The 15,869-nt window shown below is 35.2% G+C and overlaps 1 protein-coding gene across 22 annotated transcripts in view; it reads left to right on the top strand.

The window, feature by feature from the left end:
- The window catches only part of PPFIA2 (PTPRF interacting protein alpha 2), a 504,804-nt gene that overhangs the window by 461,046 nt on the left and 27,889 nt on the right, over positions 1-15,869 (top strand). For all 22 annotated transcript variants that reach the window (XM_050749219.1, XM_050749217.1, XM_050749222.1 and 19 more), the window contains 2 exons: positions 2,701-2,782; positions 7,452-7,652. In XM_050749219.1, the coding sequence (XP_050605176.1) occupies positions 2,701-2,782; positions 7,452-7,652 (283 nt within the window). The remainder of the gene's footprint in view (positions 1-2,700; positions 2,783-7,451; positions 7,653-15,869) is intronic.

Here is a 15,869-nt window from a genome sequence, read left to right as displayed (position 1 = left end):
TCTTTAACATTTACAAATATTTATTCAGTACCTCTTCTGTGCCTGACCTTGTTCTAGATTTCAAATTCATCTCTGAACAGAATATATGAAAACAAAGAGCCTCCTTGAGCTTACATTTTATTGGCAGATGACAGAATGAGGAGTAAATAACATACTGTGTTAGAATGGCAATACCTTGGAGAAAAATAAAGCAAACAATGGGGATAAGAAATTCCTTATTGGAGTTTTTAGGTGGGGTTTTCAGGGAGTAGGGGAAGAGACATTCAGAACAGGTGATATTTGAGTAAAGATTTAAAGTAGCCGAGAAAGTCAACCATGTGGAGATAGAGGGGAAGAGCATTCCAGGTGAGCTGCAAAGATCTTGAGGCAGAAAAGAGGTCTGGGTTGTTTCCAAAGAACAACAAGGAGGCCAATGTTGCTGACTAAGGTGGGAGTTTAGGCAGAGAGATGACATAGGTAGAATAGATTGTAGCAGCTGTTTTGGCTTTTATTCCCAGTGAGACAGGAAGTGATTGGAGAGTTATGAGCAGAGAAGTTACATGATCAGACTCAACAGGATCAATCTGGCCTTTCTAGTGGAATTTTTACTAGGGAACTAGTCAGAAGTTTCAAAATGAAAGTGTTCTAATATTTAAAAATAGCTGTTGTACCACTCATATAATACACTTCTGAAAATGTTATGTGCTCCTTAGGTTATTAGTGCATATTTCCTTGCTTTTTTACTACGTGAAGCAAAAACTAATAGTAAATGTAAATTTGTTTCTTCCCTTTTAATGTCCCTAACCTATGACATAACTAGAAGTGTCCCTTTCCCTACTGGATTTAACATTACAACTCTTACAACATGCTTTAACTCTGTGAAGGCCTCCCCTAAATTTTCTTCCACATATTTCGTGTTAAGTCTCATACCTTCCCCATTGGTGCTTGTCCTGCGTGGAATGCCATCCCCACCTCTTTCCTAGCTGCCCACCTCTTTCAAAGCCAGCTCCATTGCCACAATGCCTTCACAACACCTTCAATGGCTATTAACCCCTTTTCCAAAATGACATACTTCAGAAGGTACATCACCAAGTTTTCATGTTGGCAGCTGTTTGTGTATTGTATTGTATTGTATAGTATTTTTGGACAGTTTCAAGTGTTTGTTTTGTCCATCTAACAGGGTATATCCTGGGAAATTAGACCCATATCTATTTTCGACACCAAACACAAGTCTCAGTCCACAACAGGTGTTCAATAAATACCTAATAGGTATTTTTTTTTTGATCCTTCAATCCATTTCTATAAATATATCTGTCACAGTGAGGCTAAGCTATTTGAAACTGGTTTTCAGTAAAGGAATGTCACTGGGAGACCTGAGGGAATGAGGGATGATAGAGCAAGCCAGGTGAGGAAGTGCTTCTACTTTTTTAGATTCAGAGCACGGGTGTCGCTGTTCCCTTTCCCAGGTGCTGAATACCTTACACGCAGACCTTACTCAAATGAAACGGCAGTTGATTTATGTCTCTTCAGCTACTATAACTTAAATTTGTAGTTTGCCCTTTGGGTTTTTTTAATGCATTTTTGGTAGCCTCTATTACAAACACAGAAAACCCTGTGTTGAAAGGCATTTTATTCATTATATATCTTAATACATTAATATAGTCTACCACAGTAAGTAACTAATTGATCAATAGCAGAAAATAATCAAATTATCCATTTGGGGGTTCATAAATGATTTTCATGAAATATTCCTAAGCATAAAACACACATTCAAAATAAAGCAATTATTATACCATGTTTTTATCATCTGTGTGTAAGATCAAGGCATACTAAAATAAAGAGAATGTATTTTCCAACATAGTCCTGCCAAGTATATATCAATTTGAGTTTCAATGAAAGCACATAGCTACTATCTCAATAATGAGTGATCTCAAATTGGTTTTGTAAGTGGATGTCAATTCTAAAAATCAGTAAGAGTCAGTGAAATTATAGATGCATTTTTCAGGGTTCTTTTGCATCTTTTTGTTATCAAAACAACCATTTATTATTACTAAGATATTTTAATTTCATTAAAACAGTAGTGATTATAGATAAAAACCAGTGTACCATTGAATTTAACACCTTACATTGCTTTCGAGTGTTAGAAATCAATTTACCTTGGAGTTTTCTCCAAGTGAGATGTAGTTTCTTAGTCCAGACAAATAACTCCTAAGATAGACCCCTGGACCCATAGGGCATACTAAAATCAACCACATCACTAGAATGTGACTAAAAGGACCAAATTTATCTTCTGCCTCTCTATGTAAGCATTTTCTTTGCCATGGGGATAGTAAGGCAAAGAGAGCAGGGCAAATGGAAAAAGCCACATTTAGATCCCATAATGCATACTTGAATATGAACATTTGGGCCATTTTCTCATTGAAGGGATAAGATATTTGCTGATAATATAATTCCACTTCTAATTCCATTAGCACGTAATGTTCTAATTTTCATAAATAAATGTTGGGAATAATTACTTTTCTATGTCAATGCTTCATTCCTAATAAAATCAATGGATGATGTGTGTGTATTACTCAAAGGAAAAAGGAATTCTGTTATTCTATATAGTATCATAAAAAATCTTGTAAAGGATGATTGGTTGTTTTAAAATATTGTCATTAAAAATAATCACAGTCATATTTTTCCATATACCTGACTAATAATCTTTGCTATATACTTCAGGCATGAACTTCTTGAAGAAGCTCGGAGAAAGGGATTACCTTTTGCCCAGTGGGATGGGCCGACTGTGGTCGCATGGCTAGAGGTAAGAGAATGAAACCAGGAGGCCCTTAAATCAATCACTTCTAAGTTGATAGTTTATTTGAGACAGGTAAAGGCAAGTTTCTGAAATCACAGCACCCCCTTAGTCTGGATTTGCTCATAAGGGACTATTTGCTTACTAGGGAATAGGTTTGTGATTTTACTCTGACACTTTTTGTGATTGTAGCAGAAGAAAGCATGCAGTGGGATAAAAGGAAGTGTCTCTAAATTACACCCTCTTCATTTCTAGAGCCAGAGAAGAAACAATTTTTTCTTTTTTGACACGGAGTCTCACTCTGTCACCCAGGCTGGAGGCAGTGGCGAGATCTCGGCTCACTGCAAGCTCCGCCTCCCGGATTCACACCATTCTCCTGCCTCAGCCTCCTGAATAGCTGGGACTACAGGTGCCCGCCACCACGCCCGGCTAAATTTTTTTTTTTTTTTTTTTTTTTTTTTTTGGTATTTTCAGTAGAGACAGGGTTTCACCGTGTTAGCCAGGATGGTCTCGATCTCCTGACCTTGTGATCCGCCCACTTCGGCCTCCCAAAGTGCTGAGATTACAGGCGTGAACCACTGCGCCTCGCGGAGAAGAAACAAAGTTTTATTGTTGCAAGAAAACATCCATTCACATCCATTACGCCAGGGTCCTTTCTCATTAGCAGGTTACAGAGAAGACCCTCTCCATATTCAACACTTCTGTAATCCAAGAGAGTAAGATCACCTAGATATACCGAGAGACATTCCTTTGCCTATCATTTAATTGCTGAACCTAATTCCCTAAAGCCTAGGGACCAGCTAGGTTTAGACACTTGGGATAAAACAGAAGATTTACCCCTTATTCCCTTATGTGTCCAAACTGAATGCTACAATAAAAGAATTGTTTTTAGCATTTCCCGTACAACATAGTGTTCTGGAAAAATAAGGGAATATCTGAACAGGGTGGAAGGCAGCAGAAACTGATTCTGATATTGAGGAAACTACATATTTGGCTGCAAAGGGCTCTTTTGTGTCACTTAACAGTAGTGCTCACTGCCCCTTCTATTCAGTTCTCTCTGTGAGCTGCTAGTAGCTGCTGGGATATGCCTGTGTCAGGGCAAAGAAGAATCCAGGCTTTCCTTGCCTGACAGAGATAATTATACACAGTGTTTTAAATGGTCTTGGATTATAAAATTATCTATCTTCATTTTATTATAGCTAGAGCTAAGAAATAATCAATAACGAAACATTAAAGCCCATTTTAGTTTTAAAAATAGACTTACATAGCTATATCTAGAAACATGCTTTGTATTTTTTCTTGGACTGAATGAAAAATGCCTGTATTTTGCTTTTACTTTATTCTTTCACATCAGACAGGGAAATTTGGCATATTAGCCATCAGATATTAGCGATCAGAGCTGCTTCTTTCAACCGTGTCTTTAAAATTACTATATTTAAAAAATCAATCACAAGACAAAATGCTTAAGAAATCACACCTCAGAAATGATAGCAGTTCTTTGTTCGGTTTTTTCTCCGATAAAATGAGCTGCAGTTTGACAAAGAGTTCGCTGCTGTTTTGGCAAGCGACGAACAAATCCTTCAGATAAAAAGAAAAAAAAAAACAGATTTACTGACATTAAGGTGATAGGAGATGACAGACAGTGAAGTTTCTGCTAATTAAACCTATTCTGAGTACATAGAAATTGCCTATAATGTGATTCCTAATGCAACTTAAATTATGAAATGGAATAAACAAGATGAATGAGCTGAGTGATCCAATGAATGAAAGCTTTAACTTCATCTCCTTTCGCTCCTCCTTGAGTGCACAGCCTGTTAAGAATTTTGTGTCGACAAGAATTCCATGCTTCACACTCCATTTATCCACATCAAAGACTCTTAAAGGTCTAATTATGGATGACATTGGTAACAATGTATTGGCAGGCATCTGGGTGATGTTAACTTGTGTGGAAATTCAAATATCTTAGAAGACAGGGGTAAAAAAAATCATTAGGATCCAAAGAAGATATGTTTAGATGTTAGTTATTTTGAACAGTTTGAGTTTATAAACTAAATATTTAAGTCCTATCTTCGGTCATATATAATGTACCCGTCAAGGTCAATTATTTGTGCCTAACCCACTGGAAGAAAGCAGCATCTTCCTCTTATTTTCTCTTATCACTATCACAACCCAGTCCACACTGACTCAAAAAGTTTCGTTTGTTGGCATTTTTTTTTTTTTCAAAAGAGAGAAATATTCTTTAAATGTTGTAGAATTTTTAAACTAAAAGGATGTTTGTACTGGTTATCTATTGCTGTTTACAAATTACCCCCAAATTTGGCATTTATGATCTCATGACTTCCATGGGTCAGAAGTCTGGGAATAGCTTTGTGATGGCCTCTGCTCAGAGTCTCTCATAGGACTGCAATCAAGGTATCAGTCAGGGCAGCAGTCATCTCAAGGCTGGACTTGGGGAGAATCCACTTCCATGCTCATTTATATGGCCAGGGTCATGATTCAGTTTCCTGCTGGCTGTTGGCCAGAAATATTAGTTCCTTGTCATATGGGACTCTCCATACGGCTACTGAGATCTGAGTTGCTCCAGAGTGAGAGCTCAGCGGGAAAGAGAGAGCAGAAGGGGACTAACAAGAATGAAGCCATAGTTTTTTTATTGCCTGAACTGGAAAGCGACATCCTATCACTTTTATCATCAGCTATTTATTAGAAATAAATCACTGGGCCAAGCCAACCTCCAAAGGAAGGAGATTATAGAAGGGAATGGATATCAGGAGGTAGAGATCATTTTGACAGCTATCACGATGCCTCAGAAATAATCAAGCTTGATTCCTTCATTTTACAAATGAGGAAAATATGGCTGAGGTTTAAATGGGTTACATGACTCACCAATGAGACTGGAAAGGAATTAGGGCTCGGGTCTTCTGATTTGTAGTCTAGAGCTCTTGGCACCGTATTTTGCTGATTTATAGTTTTTCTTCTTTATCTCACTTACTTGTTCTCACTCTCACAATTCTCTCCTTTGTTCAACCTATTTATTTCAACAAATATCAAAAAAATATCAATCTTTTGGACATTCAGAAACAAATACGTAAACTGCTACATTTTTGTTGTGTTTTCTACTTCTTACTCATAACTAATGATGGGGGGAAAATGGGAGAATATTCCCGCTTTAAGTGATGTTATTCAGATGCTGAAATATAATGCCTGTGATTGGCATTCACGCAGTGCTTGAGGGTGCACCAGACCCGTGCTCTATTGATAGAACTACTGGTTTAATTGTCTTTCAAGAGTCTCACAGCAAAATTAAAAAATCAGAATATCTAATTTCTTTTTTTTTTTTTTTTTTGAGACAGTTTCACTTTGTTCCCTAGGCTGGATTGCAGTGGCACAGTCTCGGAGCCGCAACCTCTGCCTCCCGGGCTTAAGCAATTCTCTTGCCTCAGCCTTCCACGTAACTGGAATTCTGGAATTATAGGCACCCGCCGCCACGCCCGGCTGATTTTTTTTTTCTTTTTTTAATTTTAGTAGAAACAGGGTTTCACCCTGTTGCCCAGGCTGGTCTCGAACTCCTGAGCTCAGGCAATCCAGCCATCTCGGCCTCCCAAAGTGCTAGGATTACGGGCATGAGTCACCACGCCTGGCCTCTTTGTTTGTTGTTCTCTTCTCTTCTCTTCTCTTCTCTCTTCTCTTCTCTTCTCTTCTCTTCTTCTCTTCTCTTTTCTTTTTTCAGGCAGAGTCTCATTCTGTCCCCAGGCTGGAGTGCAAAGGCCTGATCTCAGCTCACTGCAACCTCTGCCGCTCAGTTTCAAGTGATTCTCCTGCCTCAGCCTCCCAAGTAGCTGGAATTATAGGCACCCGCCATCATGCCCAGCTAATTTTTGTATTTTTAGTAGAGATGATGTTTCATCATGTTGGCCAGGCTGGTCTCAAGTTCCTGACTTCTAGTGATCCTTCCACCTCAGCCTCCCAAAGTGCTGGGATTACAGGCATGAGCCACTGTGCCTAGCTTTAAAATCTCTAATTTCTGATGCATTATTAATTTTGTTACTTTCTTTAGTTTTTCAATGATTTGAATTTTAACTTCTTTCTTAGTACATCATTTCACTCTCCAAAAGGCATTTTCATATATAGCATCTAATTAAGTTCACACATCTTTCACATGGTATAGGAAGGTAGGTGGAAATGTGGCTTAGCTACACTGCATGTTTTGATCAAAATCACATGGCTGGCTATGGCACAGCTGTCTCTTTCTGTGACAGAATTTCTCTTCACTCAGAATTTCAAAGGAGCATTATAAATTGAAGCCACTCATTAAACAAACATTAATTAAGTCCCTTATCAAATGTGGCTTGTAGCCGTTCTAGTTCCTACATACAAAGGGGAACTTGGTGCCATGCAGCAATTACTTTTATCACTAGTAATATGAATTAGTTAAAATAGAGTCTCTGGAGCTAGCATTTCTCAATTTCAAATCTTGTTTCTATCACTACCTTGCTGTTGTTTTTAAATACATCATTTAATTTCTTTGTGCATCTATCTCCTCTGGGGAAAATAATGGTAACATTTTATCTCATGGGATGAGGTCATGTATGTAAAATACATAAAATAATTCCTGGCATATGAGACACTAAAATGACAACTATTATTATAATTTGTTAATGCATTTTTTCCTATCTAACAGCTTTGGTTGGGAATGCCTGCATGGTACGTTGCAGCCTGCCGAGCCAACGTGAAGAGTGGTGCCATCATGTCTGCTTTATCTGACACTGAGATCCAGAGAGAAATTGGAATCAGCAATCCACTGCATCGCTTAAAACTCCGATTAGCAATCCAGGAGATGGTTTCCCTAACAAGTCCTTCCGCTCCTCCAACATCTCGAACTGTGAGTCGGTTTGTGCTCCTCCCCTTCCCCAATGCTGGGCAAATAGCAGCGTGTCTAAGTCTACAGAGCAAAATTGTGACAGCACACATTTCAATGTCAGCTTGAATTATTCTCAAGAGATTTAGCTTGCTGTTTATTAAACTTGCTGCTATTTTTAATAGGTTTTCAAATGAGGAGCTGTGATTCATATCAGACTTGAAAGCTAGCATAGCAGACTTTTGAGCTAGCATCTAAAGTTTACATTTTTCTTCCAAGCAACAAGACCCTGAGCTTACTCTTTTTAAGTTCTTCCTTCCCTCCCTCCGTCCCTCCCGTCCTTCCTTCCTTCTTTCCTTCCTTCCTTCCTTCCTTCCTTCCTTCCTTCCTTCCTTCCTTCTTTCCTTCCTTCCTTCCTTCCTTCCTTTCTTCCTTCCTTTCTCTTTCTCCCAGGTAATTTCTCAGGAGATAAGATATAAGCATTAATGCTTACTAAAGATGCAAGGCTTAAGTGACTACTTTACCTTTTTTTAGTTTTAATATTTTTTATTTAATATTTGTTTCTAAGTTATTTCACTTGAGATAATGGTCTCCAGTTCCATTTATGTCGCTGTAAAAGACTTTAGTTTATTATTTTTTATGACTGCATAGTATTCCATGGTGTTTATATATATTTTCTTTATCCAGTCATCCACTGATGGACACTTAGATTAATTCTGTGACTTTGCTATTATGATCACTGTTGGGATAAAGACATGAGTGCAGGCTTTATTTTGATATAACAATTTCTTTTCTTTTGGGTAGACACTGAGTAGTGAGATTGCTTAGTTGAATGCTTGTTCTATTTTAAGTTCTTTGCGAAATCTCCATACTGCCTTCCACAGAGGTTGTATTAATTTGCATTCCTACCAACAGTGTATAAGTGTTCCCTTTTCTCTGTGCCCTTGCTGACATCTGTTGTTGTTGTTGTTGTTGTTTACTTTTTTTTTTTTACTCAGCCATTCTGACTGAGGTGAGATGGTCTCTCACTTGGTTTTAATTACATTTATCTGATGATTAGTGATATTGAGCTTTTTTATACGTTTGTATAATCTTATATGTCTTCTTTTATAACTCACTATTTCTTAAGAAGTTTCCATAATTATGAAATTACATGATTTTGATGTTTCACAAGTACCAAATGGAATATCTGGAATATCCTTTTCTTTCAAAGTCTGCTTGTCTTTCAGTTACAAATTCCTAATCATCTCATAATTTTTTACCTATCCTAATCCTAGAAAAGAACAAAACGTGACAAAAAAGGCATGCATCATGACAAATTCAAACACAAAAAAACTCACAAATAGTATTTCATTATTTATTTATTCCATTCCTAAAGTATATATTTTGTTCACAAAGTATATTATTTCTGATAATTACTAGATTTCCCACATCTCATATCTTATACAGCATAATAAAATATGGGCAAATGAGATAAATTTTAGCAATAGGTAAAATATTAAAAAGTCATATTGCTTTATTGCAGTTTCCAGGCAGAAAAGTAACTTAAGTATAACTTTTTATACATGATCTTAAACAGTTCTGAATAGTTTGCTTCATTTCTATTTACACATTTTCCTTCCCCTTATAGTAGATTCTAATGCCAGAAATAAAAGGTCAAATTTAAAAGGCTTATATATTTCTTACATAACTCCATTTTAAGTTCTTCCCAAATAACATGTAGGAAAAATATATAATTTTTAAAACTCTTACCTGTATTATTTTTAAATAGATACAAATGTTTTTCACCATACCTGCATTATGACTCAAGCTAAAAGACAATTCAGAATACAGTAACCCCTTGAACAAGATGGGAGTTAAGGGTGCTGACCCCCCACAAAATTCAGCTATAATTTATAATTTGACTGAATATAATTTAGTCAAAAATTCAGCTATAATTTTTGGCTCTCCCAAGACTTAACTGCTAAGAGCCTACAGTTGAGTGGAAGCCCTACTGATAACATAAATAGTTGATAAGCATGTATTATGTGTGTTTTATATATATTATATGCTCCATTTGCACAATAAAGTAAGCTAGAGAAAAGAAAATATTATTAAAATCATAGGGAAGATAAATGATATTTACTATTCATTATGTGGAAGTAGATTATCATAAATGCCTTTATCCTCATTGTCTTTATGTTGAATGTATGCCAAGGAGGAGGAAGGGGAGAGATTAGTCATGTTGTCTCAGGTGTGGCAGTGGCCGAAGAAAGTCTGTGTATAAGTGAAATGATGCAGTTCAAACCTGTGTTGTTCAAAAGTCATCTGTGTATTTAAAATAAAAAACTGAGATCATTAAAATAGTTATTGTAAATTGAATTTAAGTCTGATGAAGAGTTTTCTGAGTAATTTCCAGCTGAGAGAGAAGCATCATAAATGGTTTATATCCACATTTTCCTCCCAAGAGCAAATGCAAACAAAATTATTAAACATCATGAATCTTGCAAAAATAAATTTGAAGTCCCAACTTCCAGATGAAACATAGGATACACTTTATTATTTTTATTTACCAGTGTAATTCATTTCTTAATGGACAATAGGAAATTTAAAAACTATTTTTCTAAAACTACTTAACCAAACTGAAAGAATTTAAATTATACAATATTAATTAACATTCAGTTGTTTAAAGAACGGGAAGTAAATAAAGCTTATGAGAGTCTTTATGATCTAGCTTCAGTTCACCTCAAAGGCTTTATTTCCCCAGGTCAGGAACTACTTTCAGTTTTTCAAACTTCTTTCCCCTTGGTCAATTGTGAGCTTTTGTAATTGGTCTTCCCTTTGCCGGAAACTTTAATCCTACTTCAAGGTCACCGTATTTTTCCCAGTTCATTATTCATTTATCGATTCCGTTATATATTTCCTCTGAAAAGCTTTTCCTGAGCCTGCAAAGTCTGGGTTTGGTTTCCCTCCTGAGTTACCACTCCATGTACTTGTAAACAACATTTCACAGTTCTCTCTTTTCTTGATTTATCTCACATGAGATGAAATAATGATAATATCAGGTTTCCATCAACCCCAGGCCTTAACAATAGTGCCTGGCAAATTTTAGATATTGTGTAAATATTCACCTTAAAATAATCATTGTATAGATCACTCCACCCACATACTGCATGTACTCTGCTGAAGTATAAGAAATGTGTGTGTCCTTGAGATCAGAAAGGGAAACTCTACCAAGGAAAATAAGTATGTTGACCAGTAGATATAGTACAAGATTATATCGATTAACTCCTAAATGTACAATAGAAGCAAAGTGTGATGGAGCTTCAAGACAGGAGAAATCACTACCAGCTGGATAAGGCTTCAAATAAAAATGAACATTTGCAGCATAAAAAAATATATTGTTTATAGCATTTAAGTTTTATATGTGTTTATTGAATTAATACATGATCCTGTATAACATTTGTAAAATGCTGAAAAATACAAAGATGGCAACAAAATAATTTAAAAACTTAAAAAATACTGATTCCAGAGATAATCAATGTTAATTTTTTCACTATTGAAAAAATTTGATGAAGATCTTTTCATTCTTTTTTCATTATCTTTTTATAAATATGGATTATTTCACATAACATATTAATTTTTACTTTTTTGGAAATTTAGTAATGTAGCATAAGCATTGTCTTCATTTTATTAAATATGCAATTGCAACATCACTTTTAATTGCTGCATATCTCCTTTGTAGAAATGTGATAATTTATTTAACCAAATTCCTACTGGTGGACATTTTTTTGTTGTGTGTAACACAATTTTTTGTTGTGTGTAAAATATGTGCTTGTAATTATATGTTGCATAAACTGTGGTTATTTCCATTGCTATATTTTTGTATAGGGAATGCATTTTCTTAATACTTTCAAACTTTAATTGTCGAATTGTGTTGTGTTGCTGTCTTTTCTCCCTTTGTCAACATTGGTTATCTCCCTGCTTAAATTTACATTTTAAAAATCACTACTAAATGTGCAAGTTTGTATATTCCTATTAATCAGGTATTTATATTAATTTTCCATTCATAACCTTTCCAACTTATCTATACTATTATAGGAATATTTATCTTTTTACTAATGTGTAATAGCTCTGTATTCACAGAATATATATGCCTCTTGCCAAATACTGATGCAAATTATATGAGACAGTTAAGTTGTGTCTCTAGGCTTTAAAATTATCTACTAAATGTTTCCTCTTCCTTCTACTCCATCTACATGGAAGCATTTACTCATTTCTAATATATTTCCAATACAATTTGCTTTGCAAAATGAAAATTCCACATAAATCGCTATTAATGAATCCACTACATAAAGTCATAACCTAACATTATGTGTTAGAATTCATACTTACAAAACACAAAGGCAGATTTTTAAATTTTTTTTCTGTTTTACAAAGTTATTTTATCATATCTTCTAGAACACTACAGTTTGTTCAAATCATACAAGTTATTTTGCACACTGAGGTTTGGGCTTGGGTTCCTCAGCCAGATATTTCATGTTTATTAACTGAAGTTCTGAGGAGAAAAAGACACGGTACTTGGGCTTTTTTTTTTTCCCCCTACTACTTCTGTTTGATTCTGCCTCCTTTCCTGCCTAGATATAATGGACTGGACCATCAGAAAGGAAAATTTAAATGTCACATGTATGATTACCTTGGGCCAGCCCTAAATTTTCAGTTTTCTGTTTCTTTTCCCCAAGCTACTATTACTATAGAAAGTCTCTTACCTAGTAGGATAGAGATGGAGATATCAGTTAATTGAAATTTGGTTGAAGAAGGATGTCATAAAAATAAATGTATTCTTTGAATACTTTATCTGAGGTAAAAAATATGAAAATGCTCAAGCATTGCAAATTTAAATGGAGCACCTAAAACTTTGTTTGCATGTTTCCAGTGTCTGTAGTTCCACATTATTCTTTTAGATAATCTTATCTGGAAACATATTTAATTTCTCTAGTTGGTGTTTCTTTTTAAAGTGATGACTTCAAGATAACTCAAAAAGCCGTTTGAATGAGGAATCCTTCTGGAAATTTACAATGTCTTCCCCAGACTTTGACAAAATTGTGTTTTATTGACAGTGTGTTTCAAGATTTGCCTCTCTCTGGTTTTTCCAACTAATTCAACTTAGTGTTTACATATGAGCCAAATTTTGTTTTATATTTTGCTTTATGTAACATTTATTTAAATTGATAAATCAAGCATTTTAAAAGCAAGTGCAGTGGAAATAAATAAGTTTGAAACTAATAAAGTGATTTTTGATAACCATATAATTCAACAAGATTGAGCATAAATGTAAGGTGTAAGATAGGCATTAGTCAGGTCAGTGTAATACAGAGACCTACAGAGTATTTCTTGAATTAAAAACTTGCTTGAATGGAGATTACCTGACAGAATTTCTAATATAATTACAGTAGTAGCCAACATCAGCAAAATGCTCACTGTCAGGCACTGTTCTAAGTGCTCTACATGTAATAGCCCATTTAAATCTCACAACCACACTATGAGAAAGGTACTTTTATTATAGCTGTTTCACAAATGGGCAAAACCAATGTAAAGAAGTAAACTGACTCAACTAAGGTCATACTCCTCTGTGGGTTTGTTCCTAACAAGCACATTTTCCTGCTTCTGCTTCCTGCACTCTATCAGTTTTCCTTCTTTTTATAGCATTCTTTTAGTCTGTGTGGTTCCTCTTTTCATTATTACTTACCTCATAAGCCTCAACCTTTATTGAAAAGAGGATGAGGTATAATTGTCTATAAACCTCAACCTTTATTGAAAAGAGGGTGAGGTGTAAATACCATTCTTATTGTAATGAGAAGGATTTATCTTATAATGAGAATATAGGGGAGAAATGTGAATCCAGGCCATTTGAATGTGAAAAATAATTTCAAGTTACTACTTTGTAATTCCATTACAAAGTAAAAAACACTTTAAATGACCTAGGTAGTAACAAAAGTTACTTTAACTAGTTAAGATTTAAGATTATTCTGAGGTCTGGCTGCTTTACGTATGCTGTATCTCTGACAGCAAGACTACTCATTATTTTCACCGGATTAATTTTCAGGAGGTATTTCTTAAATTCATTGTATTATTTATTTTTCTGTCATAACTCTTTCCAGAATGATTTAATTAGGTAAGTGCTTTAATTCTTACCATTTTTTAGAAATTTCCTTCTCCTTCTCACTTGATATTTTCTCAAAGTTCTATTCCATGGGTACCAAGGGGAGACAAGCAAGATAATCTCAAGCATAAAATTTAAAGAGGCTCTCATTGTCAGACATCAACCCTCAAAGTGAGTGTTTCCTTAAATTATAGCCTCCCAGGACCTCATGTGCCTCATCCTAGTCCCAGCCCTGTATAAAAACATATTGTATCATAATGTAAACTTTTTAGTGTTTCTTTCTAATCTGGAGCATGCACTTTTAGTCCCACTAAAGAGGTTCAGAACCTGAAATGAGGACAGGTTTAGGAAATGTCCTAGGGGAGTCATTGGTAAATGCTACTGTATAACTCAAGCTCCTTGATTCTAATTTGATAATATAATTGAAATTTTATAAATTTCATGTTGGACTCAGATGACATTAGCCACAAAAAATGACTATTGGTTTGCGTTTTCTAGCTCACACATTTTTTGGGGAGGTTGCAGCACAGGCTACCCAGGGCAGTGAGTAGATAATTTTACGGGTATCTCAGAGAACCACAACCAAGTTATACAATATTTGTTTTTTATGCTTTTCCAACCTACTTTTTGTACTCTCTTTATCCTGAATCCCAAGGCACTCATATCTTTATGCCCTTTGGTTGTTCAAAGTTTCCCAGTCTAGCTATCTTATAGGGATGCTTTTCTCTGAAACTCTCATGCTCTAAATTACTCCCTCACAATGTACTTAGATGCAAGTTCCATCCTCTAAAGTGGTGGTGGAGAGAGAGCAATCTGATTGAATAATTGACTTACTACATATGCACTTCCCTATAAAATGAACTTGTTAAAACTTCAGTTAATGTCTACTTGATTAGGTTGTGTAGAAACTATTTCTGTCGGCTATTTTACAAGACTATATAGGGCAGGCAGTGCTCTTCACAAGTAAAACTGCATGTCAAACAGAAACAACTAACATACAGCTTCTGAAAGTTTTCCAACCATACTTTAGAAAATTGCCCTGGGTATATACTTATTTTGTGAGGAAATAAATAGACAAAACCATAGCTTCCAGCATGTTCCCCGTCCCAGAAATGGTGACAGACTGGCAGACACAGACTTAAAGATAACCTGCGAAAGGTACTATGCATGTATCTATTCTAGTATGAGGTAATTAATACAGGTAGTTTCTTAAAGAAGGAGTGAGAGCTTCATTATTTGGATTACGATTCAAAGCAGAAGCTACACAAATCAGTGTAAAATTGATTTTACACTGTTCTGCAAGCTTAAGCCATTTAAGATTGGCTTAAATGAATTTCTTCTCAGGTAATCATCACTGAAACTCACTTTGAACCAACCGTACACACACTCAAGCGAAGCGCCATGATAACTGGTTGTAAAGGGAATGTAACAGATGCGTGCAGAAAAGTGCTTTTCAACATAGCACACTCCTCATAAAGTCAATAAAAACAATTTATTCCTAGTAATGTAATGTTATATATTCATGTGCAACTTTCCTTTTATAATGAGCATCATTGTTAGAAGCAGGGGATACGAGGAAGGGACTTTTAAGGACATAAATGACTTTTATATTCTAAATTTAATTTATAGGTGTACACAGATTTATCTTATAGAAAAAAACATCAGCTGTACTCTAAATTCCAAAACAGTAGAAGAAAACAAATTCTACACATAAATTTGATGCCTAGCCTGTGGAATTTTTATGTGCATAGAATTTTCTTATAATTATAAACCTTTACCACTCAATTCCGTTTGTTACTTAAGTATATATACAATCAAATGTCACTTAATGCCAGGTATATGTTCTGAAAAATGAGTCATGAGACAATTTCTTCATTTTGAGAATACCACAGAGCATACTTACATAAACTTAAATGGTATAGACTACTGTACACCTAGGCTATGTGGTATAACTTATTGCTCCAGGATACAAACTTAGCATGATACTAAGCTGAATACTGTAGGCAATTGTAACACAGTGGTAAGAATTTGTGTATCCAAATAGTCTAAACATAGAAAAGGTACAGCAAAAATATAGTATAAAAGATAAAAAATGGTAC

The sequence above is a fragment of the Macaca thibetana genome, chromosome 11, assembly GCF_024542745.1.
Source record: "Macaca thibetana thibetana isolate TM-01 chromosome 11, ASM2454274v1, whole genome shotgun sequence".
Lineage (NCBI taxonomy): Eukaryota > Metazoa > Chordata > Mammalia > Primates > Cercopithecidae > Macaca > Macaca thibetana.
This window is presented reverse-complemented; position numbering and strand designations above follow the sequence as displayed.